Here is a 20,208-nt window from a genome sequence, read left to right on the forward strand (position 1 = left end):
TGTGATCTCAGATTCAGGATGTCCAATCTGTCTCTGCCACTTTCCATGACGACAGGTGCCCAGAACAAATTGTCTATTCTTGATGCCCCTGTCGTTTCGGCCGCAATTCCTTTTCAGCCGCCGCCTTGGATCCCATTTCTGCTCTGGCTGGCATCGAAAGGTCATCCCCGACTGCCTTGGTGCACCGAAATCTGTTTCTTTGTTTGTTTTTCCCCGAAACCACGCACAGGGAACAACGAGCCCGTCTTGCCTTGGGGTGAAGGCATTGGCGTCATTGTCGTTCGATGAGTCTTTATCGACAGGTAAGACATTGTCTATTCACCCAGTTCTTCCTTTGAACAGAAGCAGAAACGAGGCAGGATGTCGTATGTGTACCCGGATTCGTTCCCTCCACAGATAGCTATCAATTGCCTTATGACTCTTCTTATGCAAGGCGGTGGGAGGTTCAAATACAGGCTCTCAAAGCTCAGTCATTTCTGTTCTGTTCTTCCTTCCAACGAACACACCCATCACTCTCCCTGTTCATACTGGTAATGCGAATTTCCATCCCTAACCTAACCACGCAAGCCGAACACAGCATGACTGCTCCATCATACTGGACGCGCCCCTGGGCTGTCGTCCCGCACATGAACTCCCTCTTCCTCTTCTTGTTCCTATTCCGGTACCTGAGGTTCGTCGTCCATCTGGCAAGTTTCTTCCTCTACCGCCCGTCTCCCACTGCACGGTTCCCATCGCTGACAGAAAGAGACTGCACAGTCATCCTTCCCACCTGCGCGCCCGAGGACCCTGCCTTTTCCCGATGTGTCGAGTCGGTCGTGAGGGCGTCGCCCTCGGCCATCCACATTGTGGCTGTGGGCAAGGGGCAAGAGAAACAGGTATGGGTGACCATCTTCCCGCTCATCAGTCGCTTCCCCGGCGTCTGCTTCAGAGTCTCATCTATCGCCCAGGCAAACAAGCGGCACCAGATCGCAGCGGCCCTGCCGGCCGTCGGCACCCCGATCACGGTCCTTTGCGACGACCATGTGATTTGGCCCTCGCCGCACATCCTGCGGGTGGCGGTCGCGCCGTTCGACGCCGACGCCCAGGTCGGCGGCGTGGGGACCAACAAGAGAGCGATCCGGCACCCCCACAAGGGCTCGTGGGCGAGGTTCTGGAACGTGCTGGGGGCGCTGTACCTCGAGCGGCACAACTTTGAGCACACGAGCTCCAACGCCGTCGACGGCGGCGTCGCCGTCATCAGCGGCCGGACGTGCCTCTACCGCACCAGCATCCTGCAAGACCCGGCCCTGCTGGCCCGGTACGTGGACGAGCGGTTCCTGTGGGGATTCTGCGGCCCGCTCAACGCCGACGACGACAACTTCCTGACCCGGGCCGTCGTCCGGCGCGGCTTCACCGTCAAGTTCCAGAACACGCCCGACGCCCTGGTCCTGTGCGACGTCGGCGAGTACCCAAAGTTCCTGGCGCAGTGCCTCCGCTGGGCGCGCACCACGTTTCGAAGCAACATGTGCTCGCTGGTCACGGACGGGGTGGTCGTCTACCGCGCCCAGCCCTGGTCGGTGTACTCGCTCCAGTTCAGCCTGATGGTCAACTTTGCGCTGTTCTACGACGCCGCACTGGTGTGGACGCTGATGAGCGGGGCATTCTCCCCTCCCACGATGCCGCAGCTTGTCCTTCTCGTCGCGTGGATCCTCCTCTCAAAGCTCCCCAAGCTCCTGCCCCATTTCCTCCGGCACCCGGCCGACCTGGTCTTCCTCCCGGGCTACTACGTCTTTGCGTACGCGCACTCGCTGATCAAACTGTGGGCGCTGCTGACGTTCTGGGACACGCGGTGGTCCGGACGGGATTTGGACGGCGTCAATCGCGTCGCGGCCGAGGGTGTCACGGACACTGATACTGATACTGATACTGACACTGTCACTACCGCTGGTGATACGAAATAGCCTACGAACAATCTTATTCGGAGATCCAAAGGGAGGCCTCGATCATCCACCTATGGATATGTATATCGACGGGGATCAGGAAGTTCACCTGGGGGCAAAATCAGTGATGCGGGAGTGTCGGGTGGTTTTTTTGATAATAGCCCATTCGAGCAGGAGGTGAATCGTCGTGCATACACAGGAGAGAGACTGCGACAAGGAAGGCATCGGAAGGAATAAGTGTGGCAGGACTGGACAGGAACAGGAGGGAGGGAAAAAGAAAAACCCCTTTTTGGAGGAGCCTCGCATATTAAGGCAAATCCTATCCTTGGACCCCAGGTGGCTATATTACCAAGAACGAGTCAAGTGTTTCCAATGCCAGGGATAAGTGGCGACATTGACGTATTTTCTGAGATCTCGAAGCAGTCCAAGATACCTCGTGTCCAAGAGTTGCTAGCGAAGCATTGTCCCCATTGTCATTGCATTCCTTGTACCGTGTATACCATGAGATACTAGATCCCTTTTATTTTATTCCGCCTGCAATGTCCAGAACGCCGCTGTAACCAGCTCATCCTCTCCATGTCCATGTCAGTATCAACCTCGCTCTCATGCTTGCGAGGCACCAACATAACTCCAAGTGCTTATACTATTACATGTCGTTCCGTAGCCTTGGCTCCGCGTGCTCTTAATAGATCCAAGACGTCACCGTGTCGAGATGGCTGAGATCCATTTCTGTTCGTCTTTCCTGTACAACTAGTCAGATTCAACCCCTCAGAGCAAAAGGAAGCGGGACAATGCCACGTGCAAACATACCGATCGAAATGTAGCAACATGCCCAGCACGGGGATCAATTGCCGCTGGTGTCCTTTGTCCTTCTGTTCGAGGAACTGCAATAGCACATTCTTCAAGTACACATAGTCGACCGTTCCTTGGCTCAGGCCGGCTGGTGCTCCCGTCGTGGTATTCGGGGTCTCGCTGCGACTGGTCGTCGTGGAGAGAATCCGTTCTTTGGGTGTCGGAGATCTCGCATTGGCGGAATCGATAGATGTCCTCGAGCTCGGCGCATTCGAATCGACTCGGCCCAGATTAGGTCTGCCCGGAATCCTGGAGTTTGCTTGAGCCGCCTTCAGTTCCTCGGTGAGATTCTTGTTGGCCTTTGTCAGTTTCTCAACCCTCTCTCTGGCTTCGTCGCCTATCCTCCGCAACTCGGCCTTCTGCGCGTCCAGTTCCCTGACCTGCCGTTCGCTGTCGTCCAACGCCTCCCTCAACACCGTCATTGCAGCTTTCACTTCCTCAACCTCCCTCGCCGCCCGTGTTGCACTTTGTTCTAGTTCTTCTCGCCTCCGCTTCCACTCCTTCAGCCTGCTCTCCAGCTCTTCCTTCTCATCTTCCACCACTTTGAGGGACCGTTGTGCATCACGGGCTTTGCTCCTCGCCTCCTCGACCTCGCGCATCATGCGTCGCTGACTGACGCTCGCCTCATCCTCCACTCGATCTCTCTCCTCGATAGCTGCGTCCATGCGTTCCTTCATCTCTCTTAACCGGGATTCCGTCCCTGCTGAAGATTGATCCAGCAGCATGCGCATGGTCTGTCCTTCGCGCGTACGTTCGGAGAGCATTCTCTGTGTTTCATTGAGCTCCTCTTCGAGGCTCTCGGCCCGCGTTGTGGCTTCTCGGGCTTGCATATTGAGTTCATGAGTCTGGTCGCGGAGAGATTGGACTAGCGCTTGGGAAGATGTGTGGAGGGCTGTTTTGAGCGAAATTTCGTCTTTCAGTTCGGAAATTTGACGGGCCTGAGCTGAAACTTGCTCCTCGAGATCGTTTAATTTTGTCTTGAGTGTCGTTGATTCTTCCTTTGCTTTCAAAAGGTCTTTGGTGAGTCGGTCTGACTGAGTGATAGCTTGTTCACGTCGGCTCTCCGCCGTCTGGAGATCGGACTGCGCCCTTTCAAGATCCTTTTCTGTCCTGGTCCTTGCATTGATCTCCTGCTCAATCTTCTGCTGGAGTTCTTTGATCTCATTGTCTTTGTCCCCGAGTCTCTTGCTAAGCCCCTTAAGCTCGGCTTTGATATCTTCGTGTCGGGCTTCGAGCCTGTTAAACTCTCCAGTCTTGTTTTTCAGATCATCCTTTGCGGTTGTGAGCTCTGCAACCTCATTACGCAGACTCCGCAATTCAGGTTGTGCTTTGGCGAGCAGTTCTTTGAGATCAGTGATATCTTTGAATCGGCCGGTTGCGAGTTGCTCAGAGGCAGAAAGATCGGTCTCCAGCTTGGAGCATCGTACTTTGAGTTCGTCGTATTGCTCAAGTATTTGCTTGTGTGCCTCTTCCTTGTCTGCGCCACTTGCGATGGCGGCTCGAGCTTCCAATAGCTCCTTTTCCAGTTTGTCCACGGCATCTTGGAGTTTGTTCTTCTGCGCTTGGGCATCCTTCAATGCATCACGAGCCTCGACGTGTTCTTCCCCTTGATGCAAGAGGTCGTCTCGCAATGTCTCAATCTCTTCTTGCAGCCCTTCTTGGTCTTTCAATTGTTTGGAAAGCCGCTGAATGGCGTCCTCTTTGGATGCTAACTCTGCCTTGAGCCCCGAGATCTCCTGTTCCAACTTGGAAACATCTACGCGGGCCTCGACATCATCTACTTCAGCCAGATTTTCAGACACTTTGACTGGGGTTGCACCTTCTGCTGCTTCGTCTGTAGCGGCCTGCGGTTGACCTTTGCCCTTCTTCTTTTTCTTGTTCTTCTTCTTCGATGCACCTGTGCCTGCTTCTGATGGTGCTGGAGAAGCCGTGACTGTTTCTGTAGGGGCCTTGTTAGAGGAAGCCCTTTGCAAGCCGAAATTCTCCGACAGGTATTGGACAACATCTTCGCGCGTCCGTAAGGTGTCAAGTGTAGATTTCGTCTCCGCATCAAGGAAACCAAGGACTTTGGTGGAAGGTCGTTGCGAATACTCGTCCTTGGTAGCTTGGATCTCGGCCTTCAGTTCAGTCACTGTTGCTTCAGCTTTGTCCAGTTGACTGCGCAGAGTATCCATGATCCCTTGCACGGTCGCAAGCTTCTTCTCGTTTGATGTGTTATCTTGGCTCTTTGCTGCCTCCTGTCTCTCTGCAGACTTGTACATTGCAAGTGTATCTTCGAGGTCCTTGACGATGGAGTCTTTCTGCGACAGCTTTTCGTTGAGCAATTCCGTATCCTTAGTTCTGGAAACGATCTGTTCTTCAAGTTTGGCATTTTTCGCTTCAAGCTCTCTGATTTGGCTCTCTAGGGATTGCACCTGCGAGACCGCCTCAAGTCTTCCTGCCTGCAGTTCGTCAATCTCCTTTTGTAATTCATCCGTCCTTGTGGTATTCGAGGCAGCCCTTGCCTCTAACTCGGTGACACAATTCTGCAGCTTATTCTTAATCTCGTCAAACTTGTCCTTCGCATCACGAAGACTGTGTAGCTCCCGAGTGGCAGTCTCTAGGCTCTCCACCATGCTTTCGGTCGATTCGCGAGCAACCTTTAGATCCCCTTGTAAACCGGCGACTTGTTTCTTCAGGCTTTCGACCTCTGCTTGACTCTCATGTAACTCGGCTTCCATCTTGGATTGTTCGGATTCGAACGAGAAGAATTCTTCCGAGGTTTCTTTTGGTGGAGACATTGCCTTGTGTCGAGGCGAGAATAACGAGAAGCTCGCAATCCGGGAAGTGGTACTCGAAGGTGATTTGGCAGTGTTTTCAGAATCCGCCGCCTCCTTCAGGGACGAGTTGTCGCCAGTTGTAACAATGTGCGGACTACCTATGGAAAAGTTCTTCTCCTCAGATGTCTTCTGTTGAGACAACGTCTCGACCTTGTTCTTCAACGTGCTGATTTCTTCTTGCAGCCCCTTGGACTCGTCCTCTGCGGCCTGGAATTTCTTCTTGTAGTCGTCCCTGTCAGACGTGACTCGTTTCAACTCATCCACGACCATGTCGCTCTTCAAATTGATCTGATTCAGATACTCGACCAAAGCGCCGGGGTCGTTGATACTCGTCAAGGGGGTGTTCTCGCGCAGTGAGGCTTCAAAAGCATCGACGGCCTGTATCCGTCCATGGGCTGTTCTATAAGCTTTCAACAATTCTGCGTATTTTGACTCCATCCGATCCAGCCTGCGTAGCTTTACCCGCACCTCGGTAGGGAGGTCTTGAGGACGTAAGGAGGTAGCGGCGGTGCCATTGGCATCTGACACTTTGCTGTCAACGGACCCCACGAGGGTTTGTGTGTCCAGTCCATCCTCGGAAGCGGCCGTGTCTTTCTCCTTGCCTTGCTCTTTCTCCTTCTCCTTGCCATTTCCCTCAGGCTTCGGGGTGGCGGCCCTGCTGGGAACCGCGCTCTCATCGTCTCCGATCGCGAACTCTGGTTCAAACTCTGAGGGATCGGGGCCTTTGTCGGTCGAGTCATTTGTCTGCTGTTCTCTCAGCCTGGAGCTGGCGCGCTGGCGGCTGCCATTCTGAGCTTGCGGGCGCCGTTTCTGCGGAGCCCTCGTCGTTTGAGCGCTGTTGGCAGCCTGACGTTGTCGCGCTTGCTCTTCCGCAATGTGGCTGTCGATGACGCCCTTGAGACGCTATTATTGATGCGGTCAGACTCCCCAGTTCACATCGTCCAGTTGGCAGACATACCTGAAACATCTCCAGCTTTGCGGTATTGCTAACAACTGACCACAGGGCAGATAGGAGCCAAGTTCATCGACAGTCGATAGTCAACGCAGCAAGACGCTCGAAATATCGCGAACTCCGCAATCTGGGTCGCCGTTAAGGCGGGTCAGCCCAGGGTCGGAGTGGAGAGAGTTGGAGATGACAACTAAGTCCAAACGGTGTTGCTTTGAGAATTTCTTTCCTTGTTCATCACACAGAAGGATCCTAAACACCTCGCTGTCGTCACACATCTACTATCTATCTGGGCCTACGAATGCGTTGGTGAGATATCTGAGAATGCGTGGTCCCCGTGTCGTGCCAGTGTTAAGCCACCATTGTCACCTGGTTTCTTGGATTCGCACCCTTCAATCCACCGTCCTCTTCGTGGATGTCTCCCAAACTCATGTTATAATTATAAAGCTTTGGCTCCAGCGCCATCCCGTGGCCTAGCATGGCAACGCACGCCCTTTGTCGAGAATTGTTCGCAGGTCGCGTTGATCAATAACTTTTTGATCGAATGTGTGACCTTGGATTTCCACCGCATCCCGCCATGACCACAGCTCTTCAATATTGCTGTAACTGATCCTGCTTCGTTGATGAGGTTTCGGTATCGTGTCAATTTGGCGAAGAGCGACCGTTATACACAGTCCACAATTAAGCCGGAGCGCATCCTTGAACTGTGTATCGAGAGATATGCGGCGGGTAGGATGGGTTTGACTAGGATGGCCTGACAGATACCCCTTATGGTTCCGCCTTTTCATTGAGCCAGACGCCCACTTGATATGTTTAGCAGAAGCTGTTTCCTGTGTCTTTTCTGGCGAGCAGTTTCACTTGAGAACGACATTCGCTCCTCTAGCCGCAAGATATTGGTCTGGTGCGCCCTGCGGCAGACTCCTCACCACCGCAAAGATCTCCCCGTCGTAGTATCTCAGCTTTGTCTTGGGATCTGTATATTTGGCCGGCAAGCCCGTAATGTCACAGTAATGCTTGTGGTTTGCGGGATGTAAACTTGGGGCGCTCTCAATGTTGGTGTAGGTGACGGCTGGGCCTCCCATCATGCCACCAGCTCCCAGAAGTGTGATATTTGACGCTCTCTCCCTCTGCAGATTCCTTTCCAGTACCAGGGTGCTCAAACTCTGAGTCGCCTGGGCCATATTGAGGGGCTTCGCCGCTGAAGAAGGTGGGTAGGCAGGTGTAGATGCGCCATCTGAATTCGCGCCCGTGGCCGGTAGAGGTGTCGAGGCGCCCGAGTTGTTCTGGGTGGCGAGCACGGAGGCTTCTTTTCGTTGCGACTCGGAGATGATCTGCTTGGTGTTCTTGTTTCGTCGCGTGCCGGGCTTCCAGTGCGCATTGCGGAAGGGCTTGGGCGTGTAGTAAATATCCATTTGATCGAGGAGTTGCTGGTGGGAATCATCTTGGGGCTGTGGGGTGGAAGGAGGCATTGTCGCTAGAGGAGTTCGAGGATATTTTTCACTGCGTGAGATGGTGTCCGTACTTTATTCACCTACGGCTAATTCTCAATGAGCAGTGTACAGTCTTGTCTCTCTTTTCCAGGAAAATGAAGAATGTGTAGATGCGGGATCTCGGACAAGGTTTGGAGAGCCGCAGACGCAGACGGCGAGACGGGGAACAGGGATCGCGTTCCGCGTACGAGACTCGGGAATCTACTGTCGATCTGCCACCTCAAAAAGGGGACTTTGTTGTTTGTTGTTTGTTGTCTTCTTTTTACAGATCTTGAACTGCGCTCCAGAACCAGGAGAATATACGAAGACGCCTTTCACAAGCTGAAACTACATTGAGGTACATAGCTACTTGTACGGACAAAACATCAGAATAACCCCTCTATCGCGCCAACCACATTCGCCACATGCCGAAGCCCATGACTGCAACAGCCGCGCTAGCGCCTGTCCACGCAAGTATACCTCGTTGGACCTGGGTCTGGATGATTTTGTCGGTTGCTTCTGCGTCGTTGACACGTGGAAATGGTACGTTGGGCACGTCACAGTCGAGAATCTTGCACAACGGCTCCCATCCCTCCTTGACGTCGTAGAACCAGAGGCGCTCGGGCGGGACAACTCTTTTCACGTACTCCATATGCTCGTTGTATTGTCCTGGGTGCGGATGATTGTGCCCGGACCGATAGAACAGCTCGCCGAAGCGGCCGTACCTGAGGGCATCGGAGAAGGCCTTCCAATACCTCATGGTCGGCAACAGCGCAAGCAGGAAAGCGAGCACCCTCTCGTTCCGATCCGCCTCGGTGTCTGTCTTTGCCGCGATTTGTTCCATGCTCTTCCACCAGCTCTCCGGGTCCCGTGTCGTGCAGATGAACTTTGCGTCCGGAAACAGCTCTACCAGTTCTTCGGTGAAGAGGATGGGTGGCATGTCCGTGACGGCGGTGTACCCGGACAACAAGTTCTTGAGTCCGTGGAGAACCACCTTTTTGTCCGACTCGGTTTCGATGGGTGTATGCTTGCACAAGTGAATCCAAGCGCGTATGTGGTCTTCCCCTGCGCCCACCAGTTGACTTCCACCATGATATACCGGTCCGCTAAGGAGAATCTCCAGCGCCCGACTGAAAGATGCCGTTCCAGTACGGGACCTAGTCGGTGGTAAGTAATTGCGCAGCTATGTCAGGAAGGAAAACCATTGGGTTCGGGAAGTCCCAGAAGCGCCACAGGGCCAGAGGGTTGTAGAGAAGTACGAGACATACATGCCGCAGCCAATCACCTGGAGCCTCGCATTGGGATCAGGCTTTGACGCCTCTTGACCCATATTACACACAGATGAGCGGCGAGTTGAAGGACGCGAATCCCATGCAATTTTCGAGTAATCTCAACTGAGCTTTCAGAACGCACCTGGGACACCCGGCTACGAACTCACCACATTTTGTAAGAAACGCACCTTCGCCCATCGCGCACCGTCCCATGTCCAAATGAACGAAACCACACCTGTAACCCGTACTATGATGCCTTTTCTCCGTACTCGGTTCCCTGTTTGGTGCTACCCGGCGATGCCACTATTGGTAAGTCAAGGCGACCATTAGATCTCCGCTGTGCCGATCGTGATGCTAGTCGCAAGCATATATGCACCTCCGACAATATATGGGTGGGGCGGCATACGGTGCTGTACCAATGCGGCGATGATGTGCACAGGCCATTCATCCGTGTCGTCCTCATCACGACCAGTCTGGAGGACAGTTCAATAAATTTTGTGAAAACTCTCAGGCAATATTTTGATGTGGTTGGGTTGAGGAATACCTACATAGTTGTTCCTTCGAAAAGGAGCATATCTCCATTGATCCGACCGCTTCGCAAAGATACACCCCTTCCTCGAAATATCTCAACGCGTTTGAACTCTGATGGCTTCGGCAACAGCATCTGCCAGAGTCTCCATCACGTCCTCTGCCTCGATCAGGTAATTGTCTCGCTTGTCGTACAGGGTGCCTCCTTCGGCCCAAATTCTCCTCAGGGTGAAGAGGCCGGCCCACGGCTTTCCAGCATCCCAAGCTTCCTGCTCAAGCTTCTTCAAAGCATCAAGGCTAGTGTAGGACACTTTCCACGGCTCTCCACCCGTTTGCTTTTCAAACTCTTTGAGAATCTCCGAGTCGGTCGCCGTAAAAGAGTTGACTCGTAGTGCCTTGTTCCGGCTTGCTTCCGGATGGAGGAGAGCAAGAGCCACGAGTTTGCCAGTGCTGGGGAAGTCTATCGGTGATGTGTCCAAAGAAGTGGGGAGGGTGGCACTTACTCTTTCATAGTGGTGAAGCTGATCTTGAGATTTCCATCCCCGAGCAATACAGCTTCTTTGTTTTTAACATCGAACGTTCCAGCTTCCTTGGTAATGGGATTTGCGCTGAAATAGAGGCCGGGTTCCCCATCGGCGTATGGCCCGACAACCACATAGGTATAGTCCAGGTTGTCACAAGCCTGCAACGCTTTTCTAACCCGCAACTTCAATTGATGTGGTTTTTCGTGGGCAGAAGACGGCCCATACTCGATATCGGTTCCATATTCGGATGGGAAAAACCGGTGGACCGAAGGACTGTCGTTGGCAAGCTTAACCAGCTGGAGTTGACATTCAAGCACATTTCTGCCGAGACATGAAACCACAGTGTCGATGTCTGTCGAGCGCCATGTTAGAGCAATGATGGAAGTACATTTGAGGATCTCACCTTGGTAGGCTTTGACCACGTCGGCCGAGTTGTTTAAATCGCCTACGATGATTTCTACCCCTTCCTTTTCCAAGCTTTTGAGCTCATCCGCCTTGGATTCATAGGAACCTGGTGACGTGAAGATAGCAATCTTCTCAAACTTGTCCTTGTTTCGCACGATTTCACGCGTAATGCGACTTCCAATAAGCCCTGTTGCTCCAAATATCAAAACTCTTTTGCATGTCGGCATCTTGGCTGGGGACAACTTGAAATGAGAACCTGCTGTGAGAGTTACTCTTGCCGGATTGAAAATATTTCTGTCCAACTTCCTGTTTAACTGAGTCTGTATACCGAGCACGCTTCAACTCATCCACGTTTGAGTTTAAATAAAGCCCCGCGGGAATATATTAGTGGAGAAGCTCAACCTAAGCCCAATCTGGACAGAGTTCGGAGGGCTGTAATAGGGGATTTGGATGGGTGGTGGTGGCGGGTATGGGCATTGGTGGCAGGGATTTGCGTAATGCCATGCCCAGCATTAATCAGCGAGACCTCGGCATGATCATGTGATATTCCGAGGTATCTCACTTGGTAATCGAATGAAGCCTGAAGTGCAGGAGAACGACCAGCGTATAACCGCCGGTGGCCGCGTGCCTTGTAGAGCTCTTTTGTCCCTCGTGGAGACTGCCAGCACGGTTTAGCTTCAGAAGCAGCGACTGCAATGCGGGGCTGGTTCCAAATAATCTGGCAATAGCGCCGCTTTGGATGACTTCTACCTCCCTATTGGATCAGCCAGGTCGATTTCCACATCCACCACTAGATTTGGTCATATAGCCCCACCAACTTTTACTAGTACAAGGCAGCATCACACTCGTCCAAATCTGGGCGACCACAGCACCATCGCGAACTTGATCGCGTCGTGGGTCCTTTTCAATCACTCGAAGATATTGTGACCGTGGATTGTCTGGGGGACGTCGTCGGTACCAAATCACCAAGATGGTGCGTTCCCAGCAATGCTTGCTTGCAATACATGCTGATGTCATATCTCAGGAGAGTCCGCACGAGCAGCAACAAAGCCTCCTGTTGTCCAGGATCATAACGAATATTGTATGCCGTTGCCTGACTTTATCTACAGGATCGAGGTTGACGGCTGTGTTTAGGAAAAACTGAATGAAGCTGTGATGATGATGAACAGGAATCTGCAGGTACCGCACCCTAGGCAACGAAGATGAAGACTCGATCCTGAGAATGGATTACAGGATGTCAATGTTCAGAACATGAATGTTGAATTGGTGGCGCAAATGTTCAAGAACTATCAATCAAACGTTCTATTTCATCTTGAAGGTAAGAGCGTCTGAGGTGAGATGAAGACGTTGCTGAAGTGACACTTTTCTAGCAACGGACAACCTAAAGGATCCTCTGTGAGATGAGCGACTGCGGGAACTGGTCGCCAAAAGAGTGATAAAGGGTCGACGACACTACAATTAGAGAGGTCAAAGGTAACCCCGTCGGCTTGGTGCACAGCACAGATACGGTATTGACAAGTCCCAACAATGTAGTTGGAAGAACTTCCGATGAAGCAACGTGGTTTGGAACTGAAGTGCATCGAGGCGCTTTATGATCTCTGGCGCATGATGGTACTAGCAAGTATTGATCAGCATCAAGGCATCAAGCACAGTGAGTTGGTTTGGCGGACTCAGTGCCTTGGGAACAGGGGGCAGATCAAGTACAAGCCACCGCTTGTGGTCAGAATCCAGCATCTGACTCCGAGTCTGTATATTAGATGTTTTTGATGCGTCCGTATGCCAATCATAGCAGTATATTCACCAAAGGAATCACATCGAGTCATTATCTAGCAGTCCATAATTGTTCGATGGCGCACATAAATGTCCCTCCGCCGAACGCGGGCTGCGCTGCCGCGATGCCCCTGCAGAATTTCTCCGCAGCGTGACGCGCTCTCCAACATGAATTTAATCCTTGCTGGAACCGTCTCCTTGACTTGTGTGCGCTCATTCACATTCAAAGGTACAGAAAACAGCCTGCCGCGAAGCGCAAGCACAGTCAGCGGCCAAACTCTGTCCTCACACAGACAAGGATGAATACCACAAAATGACAATCACATCCATCACCCGCCTCGCGACAGAGCGTCGCTTTCCTACGCCGCCCCCAGATGCTCAACCGCAGTCGAGCCCACGAGTCTATGCCGCTCCGGACTTTCCTTTCAAAGGATGGCAGCCTCCAAAGCCAGATGGCTATCAACAGAGCGCGGCCACTCCTTCGGAAAGCGCAATAGTCATAGACAATGGTAAGTCAACACACCTACAGCCGTTGAAGTATTGGACAGCTAAGATGTGTTGTTACAGGAGCCAGCACCATTAAAGCTGGTTTCTCTTTCGACAAGAGCCCTCGATTCCTCGTACCCCCGATCATGGCAAAATTCAAAGATCGAAAGTTCAACAAGTACTGCGCCTTTGTCGGTTACGATGCCTACGCCGATGCTACGACTCGGGGCCAAATCAGGACGGCGTTCGAGCAAAATACCAGCATTCCGACAAACTGGGATATCTTAGAAGGGGTCTACGACTACATCTTCCTCAAATTGGGGGTGGACGGGGAAGGCTCTGTGGGTAGACCGCTGGTCGTCACGGAGCCTGTCGCAAATCTGGGCCACAGCAGAAGAATGATGAATGAAATGTTGTTTGAATGCTACAATGCCCCAAGTGTCACCTACGGAATCGACAGCCTCTTTTCCTATCGCCAGAACAAGGGTCAATCCGGGCTTATCGTGTCTTCATCTCATACGTCGACCCACATCATTCCAGTGTTGAATCAGAAGCCTCAGATGCAAATGTGCACGAGGCTGAATTGGGGCGGCTCCCAGGCTCAGGAGTACCTCCTGAAGCTCATCCGATTGAAGTACCCGACATTTCCTGGGAAGTTGACTCTGGAGCAGATGGAGTCGTACATCAAGCAATATTGCTACCTCTCCACCGATTACCTCACCGAACTGTCCACCTATCTAGATTGGACTGGCCTGGAAGAAAAGCGAGACATTGTAATCCAGTATCCTTTCACGGAACAGGTCGTTGTCGAGAAATCCGCCGAGGAGCTCGCCAGAATAGCCGAACGCAAAAAGGAATCTGGTCGACGGCTCCAGGAACAAGCCGCAAAAATGCGGCTGGAGAAACTCATTAAAAAAGAGCAACAGTTGGAATACTATCAGAAACTGCACAACTCTTATGTGAATGCCCCTACCAAAAAGGAGCAGCGTCGAATACTCGATGATGAAGAGCTCAAAGATGAAGCCGCACTAGAGAGGATCATTCGGGATCTGGATAAATCAATCAAGAAATCCAGAAACAAAGAGCTGGGAGCTCCGGAAGAAGAGGAAAACCTCGAAGAGCAGCTCAACAGATTTCCTCTTCTTGATGTCCCGGATGATCAGCTGGATGAGGACAGTATCAAGGAGAAGCGGCATCAGAGGCTGATGAAGTCAGGCGTGGAGGCAAGAATAAGGGCCAAAGCGGAAAAGGAACGTGAGCGGGCGCGCGTGGCAGACGAAGAACGCAAGGACCGCGAGTTGCGTGAAAATCACTTCGATGACTGGCTTGCGGGTCGTCGGCAACAACGCCATGCATTACTGGCCAAAATCAAAGAGCAGGCGAGGCAGAAGGCGGACTCAAGTAATCGCAAGGGCATCGCTTCGCAAATGCGGATGAAGACGTTGGCAAACCTCGCTTCAGATGGACCAAAGCGAAAGCGCAGGGGCGGAGGTGATTACGACGATGACTTCGGAGCCAACGACGACGACTGGGGCGTTTACCGTACTGTGGCCACCGAACCTGCCAGCGACGACGAGGAGCCAGAGGAAGATCCGCTCACCGCTTTAAAGGCGCTCGAGAGCGAACTTCTACAATTTGACCCAGAATTCTCGGAAAAGGACACGATTGAAGCGCAGAACGACTGGACCAAGAGTGTTTTGCACGCTTTCTTGCGAGGAGCGAGACCAGCGGATCCGGAAAGCCAACGAGAGGCAAACCAGATTCATCTCAACGTCGAACGTATCAGAGTCCCTGAGGTGGTGTTCCAGCCGGCGATTGCTGGAGTTGACCAAGCCGGTCTTGTTGAAATCATTGAAGGTGTAATCATGAGTCGGTTCTCGAATTTTGATCAGCAACAGGCGCTCCTGAAGGATGTCTTTCTGACGGGCGGAAACACCATGTTTCCCACATTCGAGGAACGCCTCAGGAAAGAACTGATTGCGGCACTCCCATGTGATTTTACAATCAATGTCCGCAAGGCGGAGGACCCGATCCTCGACGCCTGGAAAGGGGCAGCTTCTTGGTGGAGTGGTTCTGATGGAATCGACCGTGAGTCGGCCACCGTCACACATGCTGAGTATATGGAGAAGGGAAGTGATTACATCAAGGTAACCCAAGCCTCTGGCCTACCCAATTTTACTTTCAACAGCTTACACGTTGCAGGAGCATGACCTGGGTAATTTCGTCGCCCCGCCATTCACATTCGGGGGTTGAAATCTATCCAGCACTCGTCGCTAGTGAGGTCGAACCTCGACCCTCAAGCCCTTGCTGGAATTAAGATCTGTCAAACGACGACAGCCACTGCCCGCGGATGAATACCGCCGACCGGATACGGAGATCACTTATGCGCTTAGGCTCTGTCCTGAATGGCGGACACGAGTGACACATTTCTCTGCCACCGAGCTACGGAACCAGAACTCAGAGCTCCAGAGCCTTTCAGTCCTGTCATCCTATGTCTCAAGGCCTGCCCAGCCTCGGACTTGGTGGCAATATGATCAATCCCAGAGCCGGTGACGGAGTACGACATGTGGATCTGTGACTTTGAGGAAGAACATGAATGAGATCAGGGCGTATCTATTCTGCAGAGTACAGATTCGTCTTCGAGAGAGCGTTACACAACCACAGTCGATGTTAGTCACTGGCTTGGCACGGATGCGGTGTGGCTGTGTATCGACATGATCATCGCTCGACATCATCTCTACTGATCATCGCCAATCTACCGATCCATGAAACGTCATGTGGAGAAAGGCCCAGCTGGCAGGGGTAACGGCCATGGCCCACAGACGTGACACGCCGTTGACTCGACGGAAGCATCACTTTCTATTGTAGCCGAGCCGCTGTGCCTCTATGAGCGGCTTCCATTTCAGGGCATTCCACATTTAGGAGGGTAGAAAGCCAGACTGACAAGCTAAATATGAAGGCTGATTCTTCCAGCCATTGCTGTTTCAAGATCGAAGTCATTCTTCTCGCCGACTTTCTGGGTCCAAGGCTCCTGGCCCCATCTAGAAATCTATGTATGGTGGCACTGAACTCGTAACGAGGAGGCTGTCAGCGCAGGAGGATCTCCGTAGATGGTTGAATCCTGGAAAGGCCCATATCATCATCCTATCGCCCATTACTCGGTGTCAACCCTACGAGGTAGAGTTCTCGTATACGATAGATGAACTTTCCTCTTCAGGGTTTCCCCAGCGTCCTCTGCCATAGGTGTGCCACGATCTTCGAAGCACAAAGTACAGAGTTCCGTCTCGCCGAGAACGCCTGCTATGTCAGCACCGTCAAAGAAAGCCGCAAGAGCAATTTCCAAAGGACTGCACTACCATGACTGGCGATTCCCACGACAGCGACCTGAAATAACCCAATCGGCGGCCGCATGTATCACGGAAACCGATCGGGTGCGCGCCTTACATCCATTTCAGGCCAACGGTGCTTTGCCCATCAGCGTCCTGTTTTCGCCTGGTCACCAGGGCCTCAACCCCGAAAGAGGAGGTCGAGGTGGAGTTGGAGCGTGGAGCGACGGCCGCTGGTCCACGCCGCGCTGCTCGTACTCGTCCTTGTTCCTCCTTGGTAGAGCTTCAAACAAGTCCCAGGCTGACTCAATCCTTCCGTAAGCGGGCCGTGTGCTCTTGGATCTTTTGGGATACAGGTCGCCGGCCAACCAATGGGAATAATCCATTTCTTGTCATGCTTATCCACACTGGTCCCCGAAAGCCCGACAGCCATCCCCAGGATCAGCAATGTTCGCCTTGTACGAAGAAGTCTGCCAAGGAGCAGGGGGGAGGGTTTTGACAAGGTTGACCCACGGATGCGAGCGGTACGCGATGAGGCTTCCAGTCGTTTTCTTGGCCATGTGGCAATGGCAATTTGATCTCAGCACCCGAAATCGAAATCAGGTCGCAAGGCTGCAGGGCGTCTAGTATGAGGCTCGTATCGATACATTCGGCCGTATTGTATTGTCATGACACGGTTTTGGTGGTCCTGTCATTACACATTGTACCGATACACAATCTTGGCACCTTGGCACTGTCCGTTACAATCAGATACTCGGTATTCGTGACTTTGCTCTTCTCATCGACTCGTACCTAAATCATCATTTTATCTTCACCACCCTTGCCTCGCCCGTCGCGCCGTCGTTCCGACACTCCTCGTCCCTGCTCGCCAGCCCTACCTCGGTCCTGCCTCCCCCGATCTCGCTGGACGTTGACCCTCTGCGAACGCCAGTCGTCATCATCTTGTCATGCTGACCACCTGGTTTACCAATTGCGGACAATTGTCCAATGCACAGATCAATCCAGCCTACCCCAGTTGCTGCTCCTTGAAAAGCTAGGAAATCCACACTACTGCATGACGATGCTGCAGCCGCAGCTCCTTCCGGAGGTCCCATCTAGCTCCCGTGGTCGATCATCCCAGTGTCACCTTTGGCCGCTGGGATTTCGAGCTGCTCTTGTGGAGTCACCTCTCCTCTGACGGGAAGTCTGCCCATTGACGCACTTGGATAATGTGTAGGTACCTGCGATTTCTCCTCTGCGTGGCATGCACGTCCAGTCATGAACCTGGGTAGCCAGTGCCAATCGGGTCTACCATCTGCTGCGGACTGCCTACAGAAATACTCAGCGACATGGGTTGAGGGTGTAAGCTCCTCGGAATGAGAGGCGACGAGATGAAGTTTTCCGAATCGGCATCCCTCAAGGGACGACCCACGCCCTACTTCCGGCTCAGCGCGCCACTATTACACCCGCAGCGCGAAACACGCTCAATACAATAGTCATGTTAGCGGCATTGACTACCAAAGTATTTGAAGTTTCTCAATTGATTCAGGACCTCCAGGAATCTGACTGAAAGAAGAACATCTTCCTAGAAAGACTCGTGCATAATTTTCGGCCGAACAATGATCAAAGTCTTGATGGACCCGTGGCTGGGGCTTTACCCAAATCCGGCAGGCCGCAACTTCGTGGAGAACAACCACAATCACAGAACTGGCTGTTCATCGTTCGATCTCACAGTCCAACCGTGTGCCCAGTCCTGCATCAGGGGTCACCCAAGCCAACTACTAGGTCCATGACGTTTTCCCGCTCCAACCATCCCGAGGCCAAAGCCCTGGACGTAGGGCTGCCGTGCATAGCTAGCTCACTGAAAGCCTGAGCAACAGGTTAGAGACCAAATGGTCTAGGCTAGCACGTGTGAAGTGTTCCGCTAGGGATACTCTGCACCACATTCGCCCATGCAAGTAACGGCAAGAATAGGCAGAGAGTTTAGAGCGACAGAAACAAGCCGGCAACCCCCAGTGATGTTAGCAGGGCTGGCCTACTCGATGTAAGTCCGCTCAGTCACCAGAACCCATTTTAGGGCATAACACCGGGTATACGTCGTTGTCCTGGACTCTGCATTGCAATCCTCAAATGCGGAAAGCGGTGGTGATGCTGTAAAGAGGGTGAAATCTGATGATCATATTTCCGCATGGACGTTTGCCCACACAGCCTTGAGTCAGAACTTGCTGGCAGAGCATTGGAGTTTTGCAACACTTGCTGGTCACGTAATTGCTGACCTTTGAGGCCCGTCTAGTCAATGCTTGACTGTTCAGAGAGCTTGAGCAGGGGCCGCTTAACTACATGAAGATGGATGCAGATATTACCTCATCAGTGTACCTGCTCCGAGGTACGACAGGGGCGAATGTCACCAGTCCGAGAATTTTAGGCACATACATTGCAGGTGTCAAGGTCCCGGCTAGACGGCGCGAGGCCTCGAAAGCATGGGTGCTGGTGGCTTTCAATGCATGCATGACGCATCGGAAAGGAAAATGACACCGACCCCCGCTGAAGCAATGGCTGCCGCCTCTGCCTGGTCGAGACGGCATGCTGTCCAACGTTTAGCTGTTCCAGCGTCATGAGCGCGCAGGATCGTTTCCTGTCAGCCTTGCAACCGTACCAGGTAAGCAACAGCGTGGTTGTGTCGGTGAGATACAGCGAATCCCGACTTGAAGTTGACAGTCTCTGCGACATGTTGGAGTGCTTAGGTGAAGATATATCGCTCCCTCACCAAGCTGTAGAGCGACTTGCTTCCTCATCTGGTAGGCACACTTGACGAATTCGGTACAACCGACCGATCAGGCAAGCATTCACCATTGGGTTTGTCTGGAAGAAGTTCCTCGATCGCCCTAACGCCATATGCCAGCAACATTCATGCGGCTGATTCATCGTGGTTGCTTGATCCCAATGGCGTCTTGATCATAGGATGTGGAGTGTTACTTCAACTTCGCGTGGAGAATCCATTATCCAATGTCTCTTGTTGCGCTCCAACCCCTGTGTCTCACGCGAAGGGAATATCAATTTCCAGAGCCCTGACGTCTTCCAAGAACGGCGTGAGGTTGAACAGAGGAGGTCCTTTACGGTGATTTGAAGATGCTCACAAGAGTATGCATCTTCTTTGGTGATAAGTAGGTAGGAGATTGGCAAATTAGAAGTTGAACATTTTCTGGGAGCCGCACCAGCTATATGCCGGAGTTGGGATGTTGGTACTTCATCAGGCATTGGGTCGAGCCTGTTGCAAAGTTCATCCTGATCATCCAAAACTGAGGTAGTCGAATGTCTGATGGCTCTGACCCTGAATGCTTCAGCTGGCGCGCACGTCAACAGGGGAAGGGGCATTGCTGAGAAAATCGTCTGTAAGTTCACAAAAAGACTTGACCAAAGCGACTCTCAAGTTCCCAGTGTTTGGAACAGTCACCATACATGCCGACCTCGACACAACCTCTGGCAAGACCGGACAATGCCTGGGATTGTTACAAACGCAGTGCCATGCTTGTCCTGAGCCTGACTCCATCTATCACTCCCATCTGACATCGGAAAGGGCTACAGCCGGTTGTACAAGGCTGAGCTATAGATCCTCCTAATCTTGGATTCTCGATTCCTTCGGACAATTCTGCCCGTGGGGTCCCAAGGTATGTCTTCGGTTCTTGTCTCCACACGTGGACAATAATCCTTCTGTCAAATGCAAGGAAGCCTGGGTCGATATTGTCTGATGGTGTCCCGAAGAATTGCCAGGAAATTCCAAACGGAGGCCCGTCAGCTCAAGCGGCCATGTATTCGTGGAGGCGTCCAGCAGTTGTTCAGCTCGTTCATGTCAATCTTCATTCCTCCTTTGAGGGATTGGGTACCTTCCCGAAGGGATTGCTGATTGAAGAGGG

The 20,208-nt window shown here is 52.6% G+C and overlaps 6 protein-coding genes across 6 annotated transcripts; 2 read left to right on the forward strand and 4 right to left on the reverse strand.

Annotated features, from left to right (window-relative positions):
• Positions 1-578: 578 nt before the first annotated feature.
• On the forward strand, positions 579-1,940 carry AYO21_00820 (hypothetical protein; the record flags this gene model as incomplete). The annotated part of the gene is made up of 1 exon (XM_022650807.1): positions 579-1,940. One exon carries the CDS (start codon positions 579-581, stop codon positions 1,938-1,940), a length of 1,362 nt encoding a protein of 453 aa, XP_022516810.1.
• A 678-nt stretch (positions 1,941-2,618) lies between these two features.
• AYO21_00821 (hypothetical protein) lies at positions 2,619-6,557 on the reverse strand (the record flags this gene model as incomplete). The annotated part of the gene is made up of 3 exons (XM_022650808.1): positions 2,619-2,661; positions 2,730-6,493; positions 6,549-6,557. 3 exons carry the CDS (start codon positions 6,555-6,557, stop codon positions 2,619-2,621), a joined length of 3,816 nt encoding a protein of 1,271 aa, XP_022516811.1.
• Positions 6,558-7,390: 833 nt separating this feature from the next.
• Positions 7,391-8,005, reverse strand: AYO21_00822 (hypothetical protein; the record flags this gene model as incomplete). Its single annotated transcript, XM_022650809.1, has 1 exon — positions 7,391-8,005. One exon carries the CDS (start codon positions 8,003-8,005, stop codon positions 7,391-7,393), a length of 615 nt encoding a protein of 204 aa, XP_022516812.1.
• A 400-nt stretch (positions 8,006-8,405) lies between these two features.
• On the reverse strand, positions 8,406-9,335 carry AYO21_00823 (hypothetical protein; the record flags this gene model as incomplete). The annotated part of the gene is made up of 2 exons (XM_022650810.1): positions 8,406-9,162; positions 9,274-9,335. The coding sequence occupies 2 exons, from the start codon at positions 9,333-9,335 to the stop codon at positions 8,406-8,408; spliced, it is 819 nt and encodes a 272-aa protein (XP_022516813.1).
• A 567-nt stretch (positions 9,336-9,902) lies between these two features.
• AYO21_00824 (hypothetical protein) lies at positions 9,903-10,960 on the reverse strand (the record flags this gene model as incomplete). The annotated part of the gene is made up of 3 exons (XM_022650811.1): positions 9,903-10,254; positions 10,308-10,680; positions 10,732-10,960. The coding sequence occupies 3 exons, from the start codon at positions 10,958-10,960 to the stop codon at positions 9,903-9,905; spliced, it is 954 nt and encodes a 317-aa protein (XP_022516814.1).
• Positions 10,961-12,816: 1,856 nt separating this feature from the next.
• Positions 12,817-15,199, forward strand: AYO21_00825 (hypothetical protein; the record flags this gene model as incomplete). Its single annotated transcript, XM_022650812.1, has 2 exons — positions 12,817-13,012; positions 13,071-15,199. The coding sequence occupies 2 exons, from the start codon at positions 12,817-12,819 to the stop codon at positions 15,197-15,199; spliced, it is 2,325 nt and encodes a 774-aa protein (XP_022516815.1).
• Positions 15,200-20,208: the final 5,009 nt, after the last annotated feature.

Source organism: Fonsecaea monophora (assembly GCF_001642475.1).
Source record: "Fonsecaea monophora strain CBS 269.37 chromosome Unknown Scaff3, whole genome shotgun sequence".
Lineage (NCBI taxonomy): Eukaryota > Fungi > Ascomycota > Eurotiomycetes > Chaetothyriales > Herpotrichiellaceae > Fonsecaea > Fonsecaea monophora.